Source organism: Pteropus alecto, unplaced genomic scaffold (genome assembly GCF_000325575.1).
Source record: "Pteropus alecto unplaced genomic scaffold, ASM32557v1 scaffold45, whole genome shotgun sequence".
Classification (NCBI taxonomy): domain Eukaryota; kingdom Metazoa; phylum Chordata; class Mammalia; order Chiroptera; family Pteropodidae; genus Pteropus; species Pteropus alecto.
In genome coordinates, this window is record NW_006442491.1 from 33,128,834 (window position 1) to 33,150,947 (window position 22,114).

The window sequence follows — 22,114 nt, forward strand, 5'->3', positions numbered from 1 at the left end:
ACCTTGGTCTCTATCCACTAGATGCCGGTAGCAGCCCCTCCACATTATCCTAGTGATGTCTTCAGATGTTGCAAAATGTTTCCTGGAGGCCACAACTGTCCCTGCTTGAGACCCACTGGGCTAGGATGCCAATGTTAAATAATTTTTAAAGCCCTAGGAAGGAAGTGTCTCTAACACTAACCTCTTCCTCCCCGCCCCACCCGCCTTTTGGTTTCCCAAAAGAGCGTTCCACAAGCAACCATATTTCGCTAGCATTTAATAATATTGTGTGTGTATGGATAGCACTCTATTTTTACCTCCAAAAAGACACTAGAGAGTTTAGGGGAAATTCCATGGAACATTCAATCATTCATTCATGTAATTTTCCCTGAGAATTTACAATGTTCCAGGCACCAGGGATACAGTTCACAAGACAAACACAATCCTCGCTTTCTAGTGTCTAGGTCTGTTTTGGTTCCTGTTTGTAGAAGACTTTGAAATGGTCAAAGAAGATGTCTGGGTGACCAGTTTAGCCCTCTCTTCCAGGGTACAGGTGCCTTTCATCGTCTCTGAGCCTCAATTTTACAGTTCCGTAAGGTAGGGGAAACTGAGCCATACAAATGACTCTTGTCCATAGAAATGCAAATGTTTGTAGTGTATTATTGCCCTGTGGATATTGACCATGACTCGTGTCTATTTGCAAATTCACTTCAACATTCCCGATTGCCTAGAATTTGGTTGTTCTTTCCGTTCTCCTTTGAATCAGTTGTAAATCTGTTAATAAAATCTTTAACACGTGTTCACTTTATATCTGTTGGAGCCATGATGTTCTCTTTCTTAAGGATTGTATTTTAACAGGGCAGACAGAAAGTAAACAAGTGAAGATTTAGAGTGCAGAATGGCATGTGGATATTAAAGCAGGGTAATGTGCGAGAGGTTTGTTGGGCTATTGTTCATCATCCTTACTTGCTAAAAATAAAAAGTTGGCAAGCCTAAGCAGTTCCCTCTCATGGCCCGATTTTTGAAGAATTTCTCGGGCTTTAATGCAAGCTTAAATTCCGTTAGCTTCTTCTTTACCCACCTCTATGATCTTCACCATATGAGAAAACGAAGACAGAATCGGTCTTTGACACGACAATTTAATCACGACATTTAGGGAGGTCAGTGAAAACAATTTCAGGATGGCCGAAAAGCCGTCACAGTCAACAAACATTGCGAAAAAGGAAAATGAACTGATTTATGTGAACAGAAGGGGAAAAACTGCTTCGACACCAAGTATACCTACAGTTTTACCACCAGATACGGAAGGCCATTTGTTTAACTGCTTTTAATTTAAGGAACCTCCCCCCCAACCCCATCAGGATAAAATAAACCTTTACATCCTGTTTCATGCCTTAGTCTTTAGAACACTAACTAGTATCCCTTTCCATTTATGGCTTCTTTACTTAAAACAATAGGTTGTTTACCAAGGGCTGGAGGGTGGAAAATGGCAGGGAGAACAAAAGGGAAGAAATGCAAGTCATTTGGAAAGTTCATCCTTCTCCCAGGAAAGTCACTTTCAAATGTCCTTCAGACTTTACATACAGAGCTCGAAGCTTTCTTCCCACATGTTTGCAAGTTCCTACCGTCTGCATTGTGAAGCCTACTTAGGAGGAACATTTACTTCCTATTCTCATTTTAGCCTAGTTTCACTCATGTTCCACTTTTCTTTTGATATTTAGAAATACTTGGAATTCCTTACAGCAAAGTGATAAGGACCTGCGGGTTTTGTTCTCGTTGTGTGTTTCCTTTCGTTTTAAAGCAAAAGTCTGAATTTTCATGGGTACCATGAACATAAATCCCTAGACAATAGCCATACATGACCAAAGATTGCTTCTTTGGGCTTATTAGGACTTTGATAGCTTTCAAGGCCAACCCATTTTCTTTAAACAGAAATGGGCGTTCCTAACTCACCGTGATCATTTCGAAATGCATATAAATCCTAAATCATCATGTTGCACTGTGACTAGTAAGTTATATGTCAAATATACCTCAATTTTATAAAATACAAATTCTACCTAATCATAATTCATATTTGGGTTCCTGCTACTTTTAAGTTACATTTTATGGCAAAATGTACTTTAGTTTCGTATTCACACATTTCCCAGCTTCTTAAATAATTCCCTTTTTAGCTTGATACTCTCTTGTGCCCAATACAAGCTTCGTTCACTTTTAGATACTTTGGAAAGGTAAATAATGGATATACTCTGCCATTCATGAGTAATGTACTACCTGTAACTTAAGCGGCCAGAGATATATTTGTTATGTATAAGTAACAATAAATTTAAAAAAAAGACAAGACATGAGCATTCCCTATTTAAGTGCTCATTTTGTTTGGAAATAACAGAACTGGGAAAACTGATAGGACCTAGGATCATGACTCCACAAGGATACGCTTCCTCTGCTGAAAAAACAGCTCCCTTTAAATGAATACATAAGACATAAAATCCACAAAATAAATGACATCAAGGAGAGAAGAAAGCAAAGGTGTGAATTAGCTGTAGTGTTTAGATCTGAACTTACAATCAATACATCAGAAACACAGGTTTAGCCAAGTCCAGCTCTTCGATGGACTGAAAACAGGCCTCCCTAACACTCAGGGAGGGCCTAGAACCAGCAGGGTTCTGCCATTTTGTAATTCCCAATCTCCTGTTTCCAACGACCTAGGATATTTGTCGATGGCCGTGGTGGAAAAATGCACAAGAAAGCATCAATGAAACGTGGTGGCCCCCGCTGAAATACTGCTGCTTATGGGACCTTATTTGAAGACACATGGAAAACCACCTTAAAAATGACTCCTCCTAGCCTACATTTTTTTTTTCACTTTCATATTTATAAGCAATCAATCAGGGAATGACGAAATATGCTATTGTGTCCATATCCCCTGGTTGATGAGCTGCAAAAAACTAACACTGTCTTCAAGATAAAGGGACTACCAACTCCGGGTGCCTCCTGACTCAGGGGACCACCACCCTCAGTCTCAACAGACTGAACCAAAAGAAGCCACTTGATCCAGACTTGGGACAAATTCTGTCTAACCGAACAAGACGCTGTAGATTTTGAGCCAAACAGGAGAAAGTGATGGCTACCATATTTGAATGCTTCCTATGCCCAGATTGTGTTTTCAAGCTCTCATCTAATCTCACCGTATCACGATGAATCAAATATTATCCTTGTTCTGCAGATGAGGTATCAGAGTTTCCATACATTATCTTGCCCTAGGGCATCCAGCCAAAGTGCTCACCTGGGACTTTTTTCCCAAATGAAGGGCCAGTTATCTCATCACGCACCCATCCTTTCCCAATTTGAAATGTACCTGTATCATCTAACTACTAATTTGTTTCTGGACTTCCTGTACATGCTCACATGTGTTAACTTTCCTGTGTGGGCTTAAGCCATCCGCTGAGTTGTAAACAGCTGCTGTGGAAGCTGCCTCCGAAACTCTATTGAAAAGCTTCCTGCAAACATGGAGATATTTCAACACCTTCCTTGTCGTGGTTTAGCTACATTGTCACCTGCGTCAACCTGGCACCATCAGATATGACTGAACGAGCAACCACCTTCCTTCCCCATACCACGACCTCACTTTCAATAGCTTAGGCCAAAAGGTGCAACTTCTCCACCTGAATAGGGGCCATCCCACACTTTCTCAAGGCCCACTCTCCAAATGCATTTACACCATGCAAACAATTCCTTTCCCAGAACAAATTATCTTTAAACGGGTTCTGGGGGTGCTGGCTGAAGGCAGAGGGCTGGGCGGGGGGGATGTTTACCCCCCTACCCTGGGTTTTACTGAGATGTAATTGATATATAACTGGCCGTGCATTCAAGTCAGGACATCAAGACTCCCTTAAATCATCCATCAAGTATCAGAAACAGAGTTCTGAATACACAAAACCCATAGAGAAAGGAGGAGGCAGGTAAGTCTTAAGTTAAAAAGCAAGTTCTGTGGCAGGTGTATGACTTACCTCCTGTGCTCTATAAACTCAGATGATTCACTATACGATGGTGGTGTGCTCACATCACAGTCTACTCTTCAAGAATGGATTTCAAAGATTAGGGCTGAGAAAAGACACACACATAGAACACACAGAAGCTACAAACATACCCGGAAACATTCATAATCTTTTTCCTAGCAATCCTTCAAGTAGGAACTTACCATAAATTGAGTGCAAGAGAAACTGTCACAGATGATCAAAATTACTTAATAGTTCTAGGGAAGTTGGCGTAGTCTAGCAATAGCTAATTTAACATTTTTAAATGATTGCAGATACTTAAAAAGGATTAGCCAAAAACAGGTTTTACCTTGAAAGATGTCTAACGTATGTTGGAGAGAGGGAAACATTATTTTATTGTTAATTTTCACACATCTGAATCGTGAAAAACTTAAAACTTAACTGTGGATTAGTATCAAGAGAGAAAGAGTAAAAATTATACACTTGTGACCAGGGAATACTAGCTTAAATTAGGTCCTTCCATTTCAGTTATCTGAAATATTGGGTTAATCTTGCTCTCAAAAGTGAGTGGCTGTTTCACCCTAAATTTAGATGAGCTGAGGCCTAAGACAGATCACTCTTTGGGGTGGGGGCGGGGACATGACGACATCCACTTGCAAGGGAAATGGACGTGCAGAAGTCACGTCAGCTCAAAGGCCATCAGAATACAACACCAGGCTTTTGGTGGGCATCAAGAGAACACACTCCAGGATGCTGTGGCGTCCACATCCATGACGATGCTGGGTTTTGCCGTTGGGTTCGCAAAGACAAGCGGCAAAAGGTGGGCGAGAGAGTACTTTACCTGTAGGGCATTAACCTGGTCTTGCCCCTGTGTCTCTTCCACGAGCACTTTTTCTACTACTCTAAGAATTTTCCCTTGGAGTCAAATGCCACCTCCTATGTGACCCCTCAGCCCATTCATTCCCCTCAACGGCCCCGAAGTATGAGATGGTTAAAAAAAAATTGTTTCTCTGCCCAGTGACATGAGCCAGGTAGGTTGGGATGGGTTGAGATGTGGGGTTGCCTAGAGCGTAAGCCTTCTACGGTCACGAGGGAACACAAGCAAACGTTCTCTAGAATGAGATTATTCTAAAAAAAACTTGTATGAATTACTAAAAAGGAAAGACACCCGACAGTACGTCATGACGTATGTGCTTGTGAATCAGGTCAGGCACGGATGTAACCAGATGTGCATATCCATTCTAGAACCTGGGGGTGGGGGGAGATCCACAAGGCCCCTAGAAGTAATTGTCAAGTAAAATTTCTCCACTTTAGAGCAGACACTACCAAACAAAACTTACATACACACCTGGTGGGGGAAAAAAAAAATATCCAAAATTTATTCTCCAACAGTCAGCCATCAGCAGGTAAAACTACAGGGTTCTCTCCGTAGATCGCATACATTCACAAGGCATTATCGGCTTAACAGTGAGAAAGCCTCTGGTGTGTTCTCTGTAACAATATCCACTTCACAGTGTAAACAGGTACTATTATTGTATTCACTTACAATTCCAGAAGGAAAGGCACAACTTGGCAAAAAAAAAAAAAAAAAAGAAAAAAATTTTTTTTTTGGATCCTAAAGTCAGGAGCAATAACTCAGAGACGAACTTTTGGTAACAGACGTGACCTGCATTCCCACATCGAGGGGGAAAGACTCCTCCACCCAGAAATCAGGGTCTTCCCTTCTCCTTCCACATTAAACCGTTCAAGCAACATTTCGTTTGCTTATTACATATACGAAAAGGAAAGTGAAAAAAAAAAAAGTTACAAAAAAACATCTTGAACATCCAGCTGCTCCCACCGTTACATTAACTCTCAGGTTTAAGACGGGGAACACTTCAGCAGTCATAAAATAGGAAAAAGAGAGACTAAGGCTACAAAAACAAAAAATAAATGAGGTAGATAAATTAAAGCTTTCATACCCAGGTACTTGGGCTTGTTCCAACATTGTAGCCTTCATGCAATACTGGGGGGCAGGGTGGGGAGAATCTTCCTAATTACTTGGCATTAAGTCACATCAAGGAAAGTTCTGTGAAAATGAGGGTGTGAGCCCGTGAGAAGCGGCATGCCCTTCCACGAGCTTCTTCGAGAATGAAAGCCCAGTTCTTCAACAGAATAGGCACTGGCGAACTGAACTAAGTCACCCGAGGTTCCCTGCTCAGGTGCCCCCCCTCCTGGTGGTTCAGAAAGGCGGCGGCATCTGGAAAGTGTAGGGCGGATGTTGGCAATTTAGGGCTCCGCCTGGACTGTGATTTAAATAAGCAGCAACTCGCATGCTGACTCCCTAAGGTATAAAGTCAGTCCTTTTATACTGACCGTTTGAGGGCACCCCACTTAAGTTTCCAAGGCCGAAGAAATGTTATGATTCTGCAACCTTAGTTAAAAGAAAAAAAAAAAAGTACATTCAAAACAGAAAAATTAAAGATGGGTGCAGGGTTGGGGGGCATACAAAGCAGGTCTCTCTAAAGATGACGGACGGACCTTGTCCATTTACCCGCATACGGTCACCACAGAAGCATACAGCACCCCTTGCCCCCCCAGTGAGGCCAAGCACTTGTCTTCTCCATTGTGATTCGATGAGCCCCAACACGAAACAGGTCACAGTCTTCAGGAACAGTGGCTCTAGCTTGTACAAAGGTTTTACGTATAGTTTGTCGCAAGTAACAAAGCTACTTTGCAAGACCCGCTTCTTTCCAAAATTTAAAAAAAAAAAAAAAAACTAGTCTGTATGAATTTTTTTTTTGTCTTTTTTTTTGCAAAGCAGCATCGCAACATCGTGATTGTAGGACTTGCCTGAGGTTGTGGTCACGACTGTAAACATCATTTGCACATCAGTCAAAAAACAAACAGGAGGAGATGGGTTCTTTAAAAAACAAACCGAGGAAAAGGGTCCAGTTCTAGAGCGGTCACTCTGCCTTTCTCCTTCAGTGTGGGCTCCCTTTTGGCTTAGCTGACCGCGATCTTGTTTTCTTCCAAGAAGTGAGGGAGCTGGTGTTTGGGGACGCCGTCGGCAGCGCCCGGCTCTTCCCCGTCGGCACTGATGGCAGACTGGGAGCCATCCATCTTGGAGACAACGGTGCTGCTGGCGACAGAGCTGGCCCCCAGGGACACAGGGAGCGTGGGAATGCCTCCGCCCTGGATCACCGAGATCTCGTTGGTCTTCATGGCCAGGCCGCCGTTGAGCATGGTGGAGTACTGGCTCCACACGACAGGGTCCACGTTCACTGAAGGGGCCATGATTTCCTTGGGAAACATCTCGGAGACCCTCTTTCCATCCGTTCCTAACAGGGCCATGGTGTTCTCGATGGCCAGCTTCCTCCCACGGCGTGCAGAGCTGTTGTTGGCGCCATGTGTCATGTAGTGGACCTGTGGGAAGAGGGACAAAGATTTCCACCCAAACAGATGTGACCGCATGTTGGTGAGCCACAATCAGTCTGCGCATGCGGTTGGTGCTACTCAAACAGTATTTTAACACAATTCACATTTACGAGTTAGATTTCTTATGTAAAAAATCCAGGTATCTGTTCTCTTGGGAGAAACAAACAAAAAAAATGGTCTTACTACCTAACTACTTCTTAATCCCGGCCTCCTTTCTGCAACCCCTTTTCCAGTCTGGCTTCGGACTCTTCCAGCTTCTTTAAAAAAAAGCCAAAGACTGTGACAGACACTGCGTGGTTTCCCAGGCAGCCTCATTTCCTCTTCGCCGACTGTCTTCGAAGCGAACAAGCTATCTCGTCGGGCTCAGAAGTGACTTGCTCTTCATCACTATATCATGACGCTCCAGGCATGATGTGAAACACCTTCCAATTCAAGAGATGCTGCTCGACACCTAGCCCCATCCCTGCCGAAACCCTAAGGAAACTCACCTTCAAGTTGCCTTTGGTGGTGAAGGCTCGCCCGCATATGTTACACACGAAAGGCTTCTCCCCGGTGTGAGTCCGCTCGTGAATCTGAAGGGCGCTTGCCGACGAGAAGTTCTTCCCGCACCGCGTGCAGCCGTGTTGCTTGGCCTGTCGGCGTGGCTGGGCCGCCAACAAAGGCGTCATGCCCGGCGACATGGTCGCGGGTCCGAACGCACCGGGAACTTCGACTTTGACGTAGGCTGGCTGGGCTCGGACGAACGCTGATGGGAGACTGCTCCGACCTGGCAGGCAGAGAAAAAAATCCCAGACCTTTGTCATCCCACATTCTCTCGCTCTTCAAGCCAAAAAGAAGAGCTTTGCAAACGACTGCCCACAGTTTGAGAGCCTGGAAAAGGCTTTTGGGAAACGTATACCTTGGAGGTTCTTCCCTCTGACTTGTTCACCTGCACAGAGAATAAACTCGAACACTTAGGGAAATGTACCACTTTGGCGTAAATGGATGGGCAACCCGTAAACACACGCATCCAAGTTCAAGTTCCTACAGTGACCTTTGAAGCATGCCCAGACGCCATCCTTCTCGGATGCTACAATGCAGCTGGTCCCCCACTGTACCATTAATGGCATCAGTGGGCACCCTACAACTCATATGTGAGTTTCCAATGGGTTAGATTCTTTTTCACGCCTCGAGAGTGATTCACTTGTGAACTTTACATTAGGGAGTGGGACCTCAGCATCAAAAAAGTATGGTTTATGTCAATGGCAAAAAAAACAAACAAACAAACCAGTGCCCACTTTCTCAAAACTCTGTTCTTTAAAATTACCTGTATACCCCCATAGGGTTCAAACACAAAAATAAAGAGTCAACAAAGAAGCACGCTTACGCTGTCCACAACCAACTTGAATCGCCCGTCATAAATAAAGCATGTCGCCACTAGGATGGAGAACGTTATTATCTCCCTCCACCCAGAAGCACAGAAAGGCTAACTGCCCTACAGACAGAGAAGCTGCTTCACGTATATCATACTCTCCGTTTGCAAAGTTCAACCCAGGTTCCTTTGGGATGACCTTGTGCCCAAAACGGACGTAAGTTAAATCCAAAGCTCCGTCACCTTCCATCTCAGTGCGGCTGATCTCCACGCCGTCTGCTCTGCCACCAGCATCGGGAGACTTGGACCTGAAACTTTCTGCTTGGCTATTGGCCGGGGAGACTGCGTGGAAGGACGCGGTCTCCAGGACGTCTGGGCTTCGGCTCTGATACTCCTGGTCCCCCATCGCTGAGGATGACGAGTCGTTGGTCAAGGCATCGCTCTCCACGGAGCCGTTTTCTCTGCTGCTCTGCCGCTGCAGGACAAGAGGGGCAGGCCCCACCTTCCCCGGGGCGTCTAGGGGAGCCATCGCGGCGAAACCCAGGGCCGGGGACGCCGCGTAGATGTTGGGAAGAGGCATGGGGGCCTTCGAGGCGCTGCTAGGGGCCTCCTGGGAGCCGACTTCGTCGACGTCGATGCTTTCGATGACATCGTCGTGACAGACGGCACCTGCGCTGCAGTTCTCACCGACCATCACCGGCTCGGGACCTGCAAAGTCACAGGGGTTATCCGGCAGGGGTGTGTTAGGAATCTGACCGCCCATGTGCATCCGGATGTGCTGCTGCAGCATGACGGCGTTGGTAAACTTCTTCTGGCAGATGGGGCACGAATGTTGCGTCTTTATGGACGTGTTGGTTCGGTGGACCCCGAAATGTGTCTTCAGGTTGCCTTTGGTGGAGAAGGCTCGGTCACAGATCTTACAGCGGAACGGTCTCTCGCCGGTGTGGGTGCGGTAATGCATTTTGAGGGAGCTTTGGCAGCTTAGGACGCGGTGGCAAATGAGACACTCGTTGGGGTCGGTGGTGGCCTTGTCAATGTTCTCCACCAGCTGCTGTAACTTCAGGGTCTCTGACCCTGGCTCGGGTGTCCCTCTCCCCTGGAAGCCACCAACCCTGGGGGAGTTATGGTTTGGCCCCACCCCAGAGAGGAGAGCTCCATCCTCACTTTCTGGAGAAGGCCCGGGCTGCAGGTCGCTGGGCAGCGGGCCCCCCATGAGGTCCTTGGGGTTAGTCCCCGAAGAGAGATTCTGAGGTAGGCCTGCACGGGGGTTCCCTGTTACCAGAACAGGTTTGCTTTCTAAGGAGAGACTGCATTCATCTATGGGGACAGGCACGGAGAGGGCGTAGGGGAGGCCATCGCCTGCAGCCATTCTGTCGTGGAACTCAGCAAACAGCTGGGGGTTTGCCTTCACCTGGGGGTGTCGATGAAAGTGCACCTTGAGGTTGCCCTTGGTGGTGAACCGGTGGCCACAGACAGAGCACACGAAGGGTCTCTCTCCGGTATGAGAGCGGAGGTGGATCTGCAAGGAGCTATCGGTCCCAAAAACCTTGCTGCAGTACTTACACTTGTGCCGGTAGAGGGCGGCCTCGTCTTTGGGTTTGACATCCACCGGGGAGACGTTGGGGGGCTTCCCCTTCCCTTTCTTGGACGGGTCAAACGCCACAGTGGAGAAAGGACTCTGGAAGAGCACAGAGCCGGGGGCCTGAGGTAGCAAAGCACCGGGGAGGCGGCTTGGGAGCACCCTGGACCCATCCGGCCTCAGGGCGAAGGACACCAGCCCCGGGGACACAGAGCTGGTGGCGGAAGGGATGCTTGCGTGAGGTAGCTTGGCTTGTTTCAAGGCGTCCAGGGACAGACCTTGGCTCCCCGCTTTCTGGCTGAGCAGAGCGACGGCCGCGGACACTTGCTGGGACATGTGGCTGCCCAGCGTCTTCAGGGTGTCAGCTCCCGCCATGCCCGAGTGGAGGGCGTGCGAGGCCCACATGTTCACCTGGATGCGGATCTGCTCCGTGAGCTGGAGCTGCTGCAGCTGCTGCTGCTGCAGACACAGAATCTGCTCCAGGACCCACGGGATGCTGTTGGCCCCGGGCAAGGGGGCCGGCAGCGCGTCCGCGCTCCGCTGATTCACCGCCACCTTGGTGCCTCGTAGTGCTTGCAGAGTGACGTTAGTGTTGGCCACTTTGCCTTTGGGTAGATAGCTTAAGTCCTGAGGTGTGGGCGGCAGGGCGGTCTCCGTCTTCAGGTACAGGACAGACTCCGGCCCTGGCTTCTCCTTCATGTCTCCCGAGCTGCAGCCGTCCACCCTGTGACCGTCCTTACTGCTTGGACTGTGCGGCTGGTGGCTCAGCACAGCCCCGGAGAAGTCTGTGGGAGGCACCGGCCCCTCGCTGTCATTCATGATGAGGACGGGTGGGATCTTAGTGCAATTTTTCTTATGTTCTAAGAACTCGGAGAAGCTGAAGCACTCTGCACAGCATTTCTCGCAGATGTGAGTCTCCTCCCGACGAGGCCTCTTGACCGTCGCTCGGTCCCCACTCATGTCATCCGCCGCCCCCGGGTGGTTCACTGGAGCACCTGCAAACCAGAAAGGAAGAGCTCACGACTCTGCCCCAGGAAGGACGAGGGGCCATTTCTCGGGAAGAACCGACCACAACCACAACGGAGCAAGTCTTCACGATCTGTGCCCAACAGGCAGAAACCGTGTAAGGGAACGAGGCCTCCAGAGTCTGAATGAACCAACCACGTGTGCAGGTGAGTCAACTAACATCCTCCCAAAATAGGTCTGAGTACTAACTGCAGCGCCCATGCGCCCATGGATCAGGACCCTTGCACATGTGGCTATAGTGGGTCCCAAACCCAATGCCCAGAGTCCGTAAGGGAAGGGGAGATCTGAGACACAGAATAAGGCCATGAGAAGGGGTTCCCGAGGCTATAAACCAAGGGCTGCGGCTCAGAGAGGGGAGGAAGGTAGGAACCGACAGAAGGTAAGAAGCAGGTGTGGAAGAGACCTGCCCCCTCGGAACCTCCAAAGGAGCTGACCCTGCCGACACCTTGACTTCATACTCCCAGTCTCCAACACTGTGGGAGAATAAATTTCTGTTGTTTTTCGGCCATTCGGTTTGTGGTCATGGCTTAGGACAGCCCTGGGAAACTCATACAAAATAATCCCCTCAGAGATCTGCACCCCACTCAGAACTAGCTTCCGACAGCAAATGGCTTTCACGCGGTCAATACAAATGCTGGGAATCTGCTCAAACCCGGCTGCTGACCTCCATCCTGGGTTCATGGAAAGCACAGTTGCAGTAAATCACTCGTTCAAATAATGTAATGGGTGTGCATAATGAAAGTTTAAAAGTGCCAACCATTACGATGGTACTAAATTTACTTAAAAACGTTGGAGAATGGCAGGACACTGGGTTGATTTAAATGGAGGGAAGGCCAAGCAGATATTCCCAGGAATCATCTTCATAGAGGAGAAAACACATTGAAAAAATAAAAAAAAAAAAAATCGCAAGTCTAAGACAGGCATGACCACAGAAAAGACTTCGCTGACCTTCCGGAATATGAAAAACCCATAGAAATGTCTTAAGTTAGGACGTTCAAAGGCTCCATGAGCCATTCTACAAAGAGAGAAGCCCACGAATGTACAGAAGGAGACGATGGGTTTCACTCCTCCCGTCCGTCTGCAACTCCCGCTAGCTATAGCTCTCCGAAATGAAGCACGTGAAGTCCTATCCTGGGCAAAGTCACGTTCCTACACGTGACTGGTCCGTGGACTTCTTTTGTAAGCTAGGTACCATCCTCTCCACAGCTAATGCCAGCCCGCACATTGTAATGCCCGTCTCCGGCCTCTATTAGCCAGATGCCTGGGTTCTGGGTGGCCAGTCTAACTGCTCGGTTGTTCTCATTTCCTGGCTATCCCATCCTATGTGCGCTCCGCCACGAAGAAGTCACGTGGGCACGCCTCAGACCCAGGAACTCTGGGGATGCGGGTCTAAATCACACAGACATTCCCTCAAGTATCCTAAGATCCATGTCAGAAGGACGGTGATTCTTACGGAAATGTTTACGGCAGCGAAAAAGGTAAGTTTTGGTTCACTACTCTCGATGCAAAACCGTACAGAACTTCCGCATGCCCCGACATCAAGACAGAAATCGAGGTGAAACTGACTGCGGAACGGTATTGTAAAATGTGACCATTTCTTATTAATTCCCTCAAGTATCCTAAGATCCATGTCAGAAGGACGGTGATTCTTACGGAAATGTTTACGGCAGCGAAAAAGGTAAGTTTTGGTTCACTACTCTCGATGCAAAACCGTACAGAACTTCCGCATGCCCCGACATCAAGACAGAAATCGAGGTGAAACTGACTGCGGAACGGTATTGTAAAATGTGACCATTTCTGTTAAAATCAGAACCCGTCTGAAATGTACAAACACATGGAAGAAAGGCCAGGAAGGACCATGCATCACTCTTAAATAAATTCTCACTTTTTAAAGCAAACTAACACATTTACCCCTCTACTCCTTCTTGGGTGATTACCTTTCCTAAAACCATGGGTTTTTATTGAGAACTCCACCAACAGTTTGGGGGAGGGGTTCATCTTGGAACCAAGTATACGTCTCTTGAGGAGATCAACAGATTTCCGATTTTGAAAAAGTGCCTCTTTTAGATTTATATAGCATACATGGCCTTAACAGATTGACTTACCCAGTTTCACAATGGGTAATAAACACGGAGTTTTTTCAAGGTCTGGCCTGCCGTGGTCAAGAAAACGAGTTACGGCCAATCCAGTGCTTGTCTGTCAATAGGAGGTCTGATGTGGTGGGCTTACCTACCCCTCAGAATTTCTGTTAAGCCTGCAGAATATCATGACAACCTACATAAGGTAGCTGCTGGGTTGCGTGACTCATTTCCCACGTTTGAGCACCTACCACGTGCCTGGCGCCACCCTAGGATCTGAGGAAAGTGCAGAGACCATAGGCATCCCGTGAACATTAATTTCCCCACCTTTTCTATTTCTAAAGGTTACAGCTCGGCAACCAGGACTTGCCGGCTAAGACAGCAGTCACTGAGTGACTGACTCATTTAACGATCTTCCTCACCTCCTACTGTGTGCGAGGCTGGGGCTAGGGATGTCCTTGGTGAAAAGGCAGCTTACAGCCTCCAGCATTATGAATAGGCACCTCTGGGTACCCCTTACATACTATACTCATTAAAACCCAGGCATGGGCGCCCAGCCCCGCCCCCTCTTTGAATTCTTCCTTTGTTCTTACACTTCCTATCATAATGTTTCCTCTGTGGAGCCTGCAACATCTCCCCTCTTGCAGAAACCCCAGGGGGGACAGGAAAGACCGAAGAGTCAGGTTGGGGGTGGGGGCAGGGCTAGAAAACACATTATCACCCTTCTGGGAGGCCCAGAAGTCGTTTTAAAAGTTGGGATATGGTGCCGCCCCCTATTACTTCCAGGCTGAAGTCAACAAGGAGGACCTCATTCCTTAGGGCCCCCGACACACTGCTCCAGTCTTATTTCAAGAATCAAGTTAAAAATATTGGTCAATTCCCAGAACCCTTACTGATAGCATCTATGAGTACACCTTCCCAAAACTTGAAATATAGCCCTTGGTTGTGGTGGTGGTGGGTGTGGGGGGGAGGTGGCAAACATCTTCCTGGAAAAGCAATTCTGGAAATAATGTGTCAAGAACTTCAAAAAAAAGTAACTTTTTAAAAAGTTGGTCTTAGGAGGGAAATACACACTATTAGTAGGTATATCGAAATAGATACGGCTTCTTCCTAGGACAATCTTCATAATTTTAGTGCAGTCCTCCTTTGATCCAGCAAGGCCCTTGTTAGAAATTTACTTTCTGTAATACAAAGATACATTTCTCATATTAACAAACAGCAAAAAAAAAAACACCAAAAAACAAATATGGATGCACTTTGGTGTATCACAGTAAGGTTCTGGTGTAGTACATTAGGGTACGAAAGAAAGATGATTACTTTGTAGCCTACAAAAATAAAGATCTACCTTATATGAGCTGCTCTGCAGGACAACCGCCCAAGATCTATTTCAAGAGGAAAAAAAAAAAAGAGGTGAGAACAGGATGCATACATAATGTGCTTCCATTTGTACTGAAACAAAGAGGTAAATATGTACATGGAAAACCTCTAAAATAAGAGAAACTGGCTGGTCTCTAGCTCTTGGAGCCTGAGCCTGGGGGTTGGGGCTGATGAAACACTGTAACTATACACCCACTTTTTGTACTATGGTTTCTTTTTAATTAGCACGTTTATACCTTTTGTCTCAGCCATTCTACTTCTGGAAATCTCCAAGAAAGCCCATGCAAAAATGCCCATTCCACTTTTTAAGGACCCAAAGCAAAACCATCACCCTCCTTTAAACGACAAAACACACTTCAGACTCTTATACCTTAATTCATTTATCTTCCTACTGACATAATCAAACAAGTCTTTCTTCCCAATATGCAAATGTGGAAACTGAGCCTCAGAAATCATGAAGTGGCTCAAGGTGACAGACATACTGGTAAACCAGAACACAAAGAGCAGGGATTGTTTTTCTGAAATACTATTTTTAAGAAGGGCGGTAAAATGAAAGGCCTAATTATCATTGTTTCTTCTAGAGCAGAATTTCGCAAACGTTTCGTGTCATCCCTCCAACGGAGGCTTTTAAAAAAGCACTTTTTCCTAATCACCCCCCCCCACCGACTATCATGAAATTTTAATGCCACGAATATATCGTATATCTACTCACACACTGCAATCCTTTGGAAGGACACAAACCACTGTAGTATCAATAAATGCTTTTGTCTTTCCCCAAAACCAATTTCCACTCCCTTGGGGACGATATTCCTTCATTGAAAATGCTAACTCTAAAGCAGGCATTCTTAAACTGGGGGGTTCATGAAAATAGATAGGGTGAAAAAAAAAATCTTCACTTTTACTAACCTGAACTAAAATTTAACATTACTTTTTTATTTTGAATGTAGGGAACATGCCACCTGTGGTCATTCACAGAACCTGTGCGTTTGTCACCAGCGGAAAGCAGGTATTTTCACACGGTGTTAAATGCAGTTTGTTGCATTACTGGAAATTCCAGGTCACCTGGATCTTACTGCGTTCACAAAGCACATGTCACGTTACCACAAATGTATTCGTTTTTGATAACTGTATCTCAATGTAATTTATTTCTTCGGTGTTTCTATTCCTTCATTTTATGCATTTAAATACATTCTCTTGAGAAGGGGTCTATGGCACAAAAAAGGTTAAGGCCCCTGCTCTAGAAGGATCTAACAGTTCCCAAGAGTGATTTACAACCTGAATACCAGCTTGCCTTCACTGTATACACAGGCTGGCCTCTTCTGTAGCCTCCAAGCCATACCAGCCACATCCCACTTGAGTCTTAAAACAGCAGGAGCTCTGTTTGCTTGTGCAGTAAAAAAGTACTTCGACATCCAGACCACCGTTGGCAAATACTGAAACCGTATTTGCCAAAGAGTGAGAGGACTCTGTTATGAACAATCGCTGGGTATGCGTAAGCGAGCCCTTCCTCAAAAGAAAAAGCAAAGTTCAGAGGGATTACGCAGCAACTAGTCCTTCCATGCTTCCACCCCACCCCCACTCCGAATTTTAGGAATGTTATCTCCCAGCATCTAGTTATCCAATAAGTTGGAAGAATGCAGTAAACCCAGCAGGGGTCTTAGATTCAATCACTGCCAAATGGATAGAAAATACTCTTTCCATTGTATAGGAAGAAAAGCTTCATCTACTTGGAGGCCAATCAAATTCTGGAGATGAGAAATGCTTTTAAAAAAGTTTATCTTGAGAAAAGCATTAGGACTCAAGCTTATCTCCCCCCCCCATTCCTATATTAAAAGAAGTACAATGAGTAGATTATCTAAAGTACACAATATCTCCTACCCTCCCACCACCCCCTCTCCAGGATAATTACCAAAAAACAGAAGGAAATTGAGAACTCCTTGGGTAGTGAACCAGTTGAAAGAAAGCGCCCTTTTACCAGTTTAATTTTACATCTGGATTCCGCGATCCGAGAAACACTTAAGTAACGAGACTTTAACTCAATTCGTAGATGGCAAATTAGAGCTGTAAATTAAGTTTCCGTGAAATGAAGAGCTAAAAAGAAAAATAAAATGTGTTCCAATCAGTCTCGGATCAAAATTCAGGAGGAAAAAAACCCGAAAGAATCAAAGAAGCCTAGACAGTTGCTACGGTGTGTGAGTTCCACTGCTTTATGTTAGAGATATGTTCCCTTTTGCCTCAGCTGGAGCTCAAACTTTGTAAACTCCAGGCAGTCAGGAGCTTTTGCTGCCTCCTCCAGGAAGCCCTAGAACAAAGCCTGACACGCTCTAAATTAAGGGTGGGGGGGAGGACGGATAGCGGTGACTAGACATGTAGTTCTTATCTGGAGTTAGAGGCTTTTAAACTGTAGATGCTTTTTAAAAATAAAGTACCATAAGTTAAGGGTGACGGAAAAAGGGAACTTCTTGAACTCCTCCACAAACAGTAACTCTGCCTTATTTCTAACGTGGTTCCCAGGGATCTCTTAACAGAAAAGCTTCCAAAGGCACATCTCAAAAATTAAGAGAGATCATCAAGCTCAACCAGCCAAACACACACTGAATCGGAGGGAACTGACAGAAAATGCCACCCCGTAACCAATTTCTCCAAGACCACAACCAACACAGCCCGTCCGATTCAGAGAAAGGCTACCCCATCCATCAGGACATGGCAAACACCAGCAAGCCATTTCGACCCAGAGCTGCAGCTTACTCTGAAATGAGAATTAAAAGATAACATATTTAAGGTCCCCAGCCTGGTGTCTGGTATACGGTAGGCTGCACAGGAAACGGCGGAATATTCTCAACTGGCAGCTCGGTGCTATCTTGCCACGGTAAATAAAACAGAAACAGTTATTTTGAACAATATCCCAATCACAATCCCAGCACACAGTGAGTCTTCTAGAATTGAAACTATCTCACAGGACACTTTATCTCCACTGGAAAGAGAGGAAGCCAAAGGCTCAAAGAAACTCACACAGGTCTCAAGGTGACACTGCTCTCAGCCATACAACCAGACTGGAATGCACTTCATTCCAAAACCTTACAAATAAAAACCTAACCTCATTAAAAAAGAGGAAGTACCAAAACTATCTCCTGCCTCCCAGGATGGGTTCCCAACTCCCTACCGGTGAGGAAGCTAGCAGAGGCTCGAATGAACAACTATCGTTGGTTTGTGCAACTTCTTTTTAACGGAACAAAAGGGGCCGTGGGCGTTTTAGCCCCTCTCCCTCTCTCGGATGCAGATCGAAACACTGAAAGTCAGCCTGCAACGTTAAAGCCGCTGTAAACAAATTTCCCTCTCCTTCATTTAAAATGGGGGCTCCCAAGTGCCCTTTTCTCAGAATCCTTACAGCCAATGTAGGTCATTTCAGTTTAGAAACTGGGGGTCGGCAGTTATTTGAAACTTGGGAATCTTAATCGTTGAAAGTTGTAATCCAGTTTAGCACAAAGGGCATTTGAAACTCTTTTGAGAAAATGCTAATTTTCCCGTCCGGCGCTCGAGTCCCCGGACCACCTGCAGATTTTTTGATCTGGTGATTGCCAAACTTCATTTTCCTCCCTCAAAAACTGCATTCTTTACAAGTGGATCTCCAGTTGGCTTTTCAAAATAAGACTGGCCCAATCTTAACTTTTTAAAAAAGTATACGTATCTACACATCGACCTGTCCCCTATCTGTATTGTACAGATACAGACTGCTCACATGCAAAATGCAGCCATTAAAAGGTAACTGCTTGAGAAAACTACCTTCTGTCCCTTGGTGCTGGGGACTCAATAGACACACTCTAGGATCAAGGAATTCTTTCCAAGAATTCCAAAGACTTGGCAGATTTATACCGGGCACAGCCAGAGGTCGCGAAAGCGACTGGCTCGAGTCCCAGCGGCGCCCGCGTTTGGCCCGAGCCACGGCTGTCCATTACCCACCACAACCCGTTCCGTTCCATCAGGTGTGAGCCGGTACCTGCGCGCGGACCCGCCTCTCGGCAAAGCACGCGGCTCCAGGCTGGGCCTCCAGGGGGCGCCCGCGCACAACGCGGCTGTCCGCTCCAACCCAAGCGATCAATAGCGAACCCCCCACCCCCAAATACTGGAAGGAGAGCAACCAGGCCTGAGACCCTAACCGGCTCGGGTTAACTGATCTCAAACTCCAGCCAGCGTTAATTTAAGAAGCCCCCCCCTCCACGCCCCCGTCACAAGTTCCCTTAAAGGTGCCAAATACCACCAAAAGTCCCACTTGCGCGCGCCCACCCAAAATGAAGGGGGAAGGGGAGGTCAGAGCAGGACCAGGGGAGGGGTCAGAGCCAGGAGCTCGCCCCTCCTCTCGGGAGGAAGCGAGCCGGCGGAGGGTTAACCCTTTTGTTCCAGGTGGGCCAGGCGACGAAGCCTCTCCACGCTCCCTCCACCCCCCACCCCCACAGGCACAAAGAGTCCACCCTCCCGGGACCTCGAGAGTGCGCTTCCCCGACCGTCCGCCACCCCGAATGCGCACAGCCCGCCCCCTCGGTCAAGCCGATCTCTTTTAAGTTGCCCTCGCAAATGTTCCTTGGGGGGCAGTAGGGATTTATATTAACGTACTGTAAACTTGGGAAGTGTATGGATGCCCTCCCCGAAAACGAGGACAGTATTCAAAAAGGAGCGACCGTCTTCCCATCCGAGTTCTGCCTCCGAGTGTCCGGGGCGGCCGCTCGCTCCCCCGTCAATGGCTGAGGAATTAGAAAGCAGGCGGGGAGAGGAGGGAAGTGACCAACAAGGCCCAGGAGGTTCAAAGCGCCCCCTCCCCCCACGCTAAAAACTTATCAGGCGACAATTTGGCGGGCCAGGACGGACAGGAGATAGTGGGAAATCCACTCGCTCCTAATACCTCCTCGGTTAAGCGACCAGGAGGGGAGTTGGCCTTGCCGCTCCCGGCCGGACGCGGGTCCTGAACTCCTCCCCACCCGGGGGCCGCTGGGCGCGGAAGCGTGGGCCGGGTCAGCCGCGGGAGCTGGCCCTGGCCGCGATCGCCCAGCTCTGGTCCCACTTGTCCCCTCTGGCCCCCGGGCGCGCTTGTGGAAAGCAGGGCGCCGCGGAAAAGCCACGCAAAACGCCGGGCCGGTGCAGCCCCAGCGGGACTGCCCTGCGCCCGCGACCCCGGCCCCTGGGGGCCCCGCACCCCTCCGGCTCGCCGCGGTTATTTTAGGAAGTCGGAAATCAAAGATGGCTGGAGGTCAGGCCCCGAAAGGTTAGGGCGAAGATCGGCAGGCGGCGTAGCCCGGGGGGGAGAAAAAGCGAAAACCAAAAACCAAATTCAAAAAGAGAGAAATATGAGGCCCTTCTCCCCCACCTCTTTGGGCCCTCCAGTCCCCTCCGCAGCGCGGGTGGCCCGCACCCCAGCTCCTGGGGGTGGGAAGAGGTCGCGCCCCCTCCCCCCTTGGCCCGGGAGGGGCGCGTGCAACAGATCGCCCTCCCCCAGGGGGTCTTCCCAGGGTGTGCCGCTACTCGAGCCTCCGAGAAAAGCCCCCAAGGGGTGAGGTTGAAAGGGTGGGGACCCCGGGGTCTTTCTTTTAAAAGCGGCGCCAGGGAGGGAGGAGGGGAACGTAAGTTACAAGTGGGGGGGAGGTTACTAGTGAGGGGAGTGGAACCAATTAAGAAAAGGGCAGAGGACAAGGAGAAGGGAACCTTTAAGGAAAAAGGGACAGAGGAGAGGGTGGGGGTCAGCGTTACAATAAGAAGGGAGAGATCTTGGGGGGGGGGAGACTTACAAAAGTGAGGGGAAGCGATAAAAATAAAATTAACAAGGGCGAAGGAGGGGGGTGAGGCTGCCCCTCTTCTCTGGAACTGAGCCCCAGATCTCGGTTCCATAATCTGCGCTGGAAGCCGCTAGCTCCCCAGAGCCCGCGAACATGCGGGAAACTGCGCGCCCCGGGCGTGCGCCCCCGGCCCCACTCACCCGGCTCCCCCGCCGCCGGCGCCGCATCTGCAAACTCCGCGGCCGGCTGCTGCGGCTGCTGCTCGCCCTGGTCCTCCTCCGAGTTGATGTGTTGGGGTTTCGCCTGCTTGCGCCTCGACATGGTGCGAGCATCGGGGCGCCGGGAGAGCCGCGGTTATTTGCCCACTCCGCCACAAATTCCTGGAGTTGGGAAATTTTACCCCCCTTCGGCCGGAACGCGCATGTCCCAGTAATTATTATTATCAATAATGCATTGCGATTTATCATGAGCCCTGACAGCTGATTGGCCTGGGTCCAAGACCTCAGAGATCATTTAAATAAGCCCTCATTGATCAGGGAGGGGCGAGGCATTCTGGGCTTTGTAGTCCGGCCCTACATGCGACAAAGGCGTGTTCGTTGGGGGAGCGCAACTAATTAGCATCCGGGCTCAGATTGGCTGGATCGTGGACGAAATCCGGGGGGGACCCCATCCTTCGCTCCAGCTGAGTCCTTGGAGAGAAAAAGATAAATAATTGTGTGCTTATTAAAAATTAGGGACTTACATAAAAGTTTTGGAATGAGTGTATTTGCTAGTGTGCTCCTAAATTGCTTTTGTAAGGTTGATATGCGCGCAAACTCGGAAGGCCTTTTCGGCATCGTTTGGCTCAACATTTATATCTACCAAAAACAAAAAAACAAAAAACTGAGATGTGACCCGTGTCCGTTCCCATCTTCTTTTTTAAATGTTTAAACTGAATTTCGTGATGCCCGAATTGTGAAAATGGTGGTGTATTCGACCTTTCCGCCCCACTTCAACTGTTAAAGTGGCCTTCGAATTTCCAAAATTTTGGATTATTCCCTCATCATGATTTATCTACTTGAAATGCTAAGTAGCCCGCAGAATTCATAGTCACAAGAATTAGTTTGTTGTTACAATGTGACCTTGATTTTTTTTTAACTTTAAAATGACAGGATACTAAACATAGGGCAGATTAAAAGCAAGTTGTCAGATAATATCAAAACAGCAAGCAGTTGCATTTTTCCCCCACCAGCCATAAAAGTCTGATAACATCATACTTTAATACTAAGAATGCTGGTACATCGCCCATGGAAGCACAGCGAGCACTGGCTATTACTAATCATTATTGGGAAAAAAAATTTTTTTTTTTTTGCAATAGACTTTATTATAGGGGGGAAGAAAGTATATAGTTCAAAGTGATTGCATCATCCCAATAGGGGAATATTTGGAATTTTCCAAAATTGTGTGTATTATAGTATATGCACATACAGCTCTATGGCAAATCTCTTTGTATTTAATTCCACTGCCTCCACAATGTAAGTGCTCAATAAATGTTGAATAAATGTGAG

General features: G+C 47.6%; 1 protein-coding gene across 4 annotated transcripts; it reads right to left on the bottom strand.

Annotated features, from left to right (window-relative positions):
• Positions 1-5,191: 5,191 nt before the first annotated feature.
• Positions 5,192-21,600, bottom strand: SALL4 (spalt like transcription factor 4). Of its 4 annotated transcripts, XM_025040029.1 has the most exons (7): positions 19,414-19,494; positions 16,712-16,893; positions 14,771-14,807; positions 14,500-14,606; positions 8,986-11,316; positions 7,880-8,157; positions 5,192-7,379 (listed from the first exon to the last, which is right to left on the bottom strand). In XM_025040029.1, the coding sequence occupies exons 4-7, from the start codon at positions 14,549-14,551 to the stop codon at positions 6,960-6,962; spliced, it is 3,081 nt and encodes a 1,026-aa protein (XP_024895797.1). In that variant the 5' UTR covers positions 14,552-14,606; positions 14,771-14,807; positions 16,712-16,893; positions 19,414-19,494; the 3' UTR covers positions 5,192-6,959. The 4 variants fall into 4 exon arrangements, with proteins under 4 accessions (XP_024895797.1, XP_024895796.1, XP_024895794.1 ...); XM_025040028.1 differs by having other exon boundaries at positions 16,712-19,828; XM_025040026.1 differs by lacking the exons at positions 14,500-14,606; positions 14,771-14,807; positions 16,712-16,893; positions 19,414-19,494 and adding an exon at positions 20,768-21,600.
• Positions 21,601-22,114: the final 514 nt, after the last annotated feature.

Bases quoted from the DNA above. Each gene is read 5' to 3' on its own strand.
- SALL4 (XM_025040026.1), bottom strand. From the start codon at position 20,888: ATGTCGAGGCGCAAGCAGGCGAAACCCCAACACATCAACTCGGAGGAG. The intron at 8,158-8,985 runs GTGACGGAGCTT...TCTGCCTGCCAG, and splicing joins CAGCCGCACTGAGATGGAAG to GTCGGAGCAGTCTCCCATCA. The intron at 7,380-7,879 runs GTGAGTTTCCTT...CTCTTCCCACAG, and splicing joins CCACCAAAGGCAACTTGAAG to GTCCACTACATGACACATGG.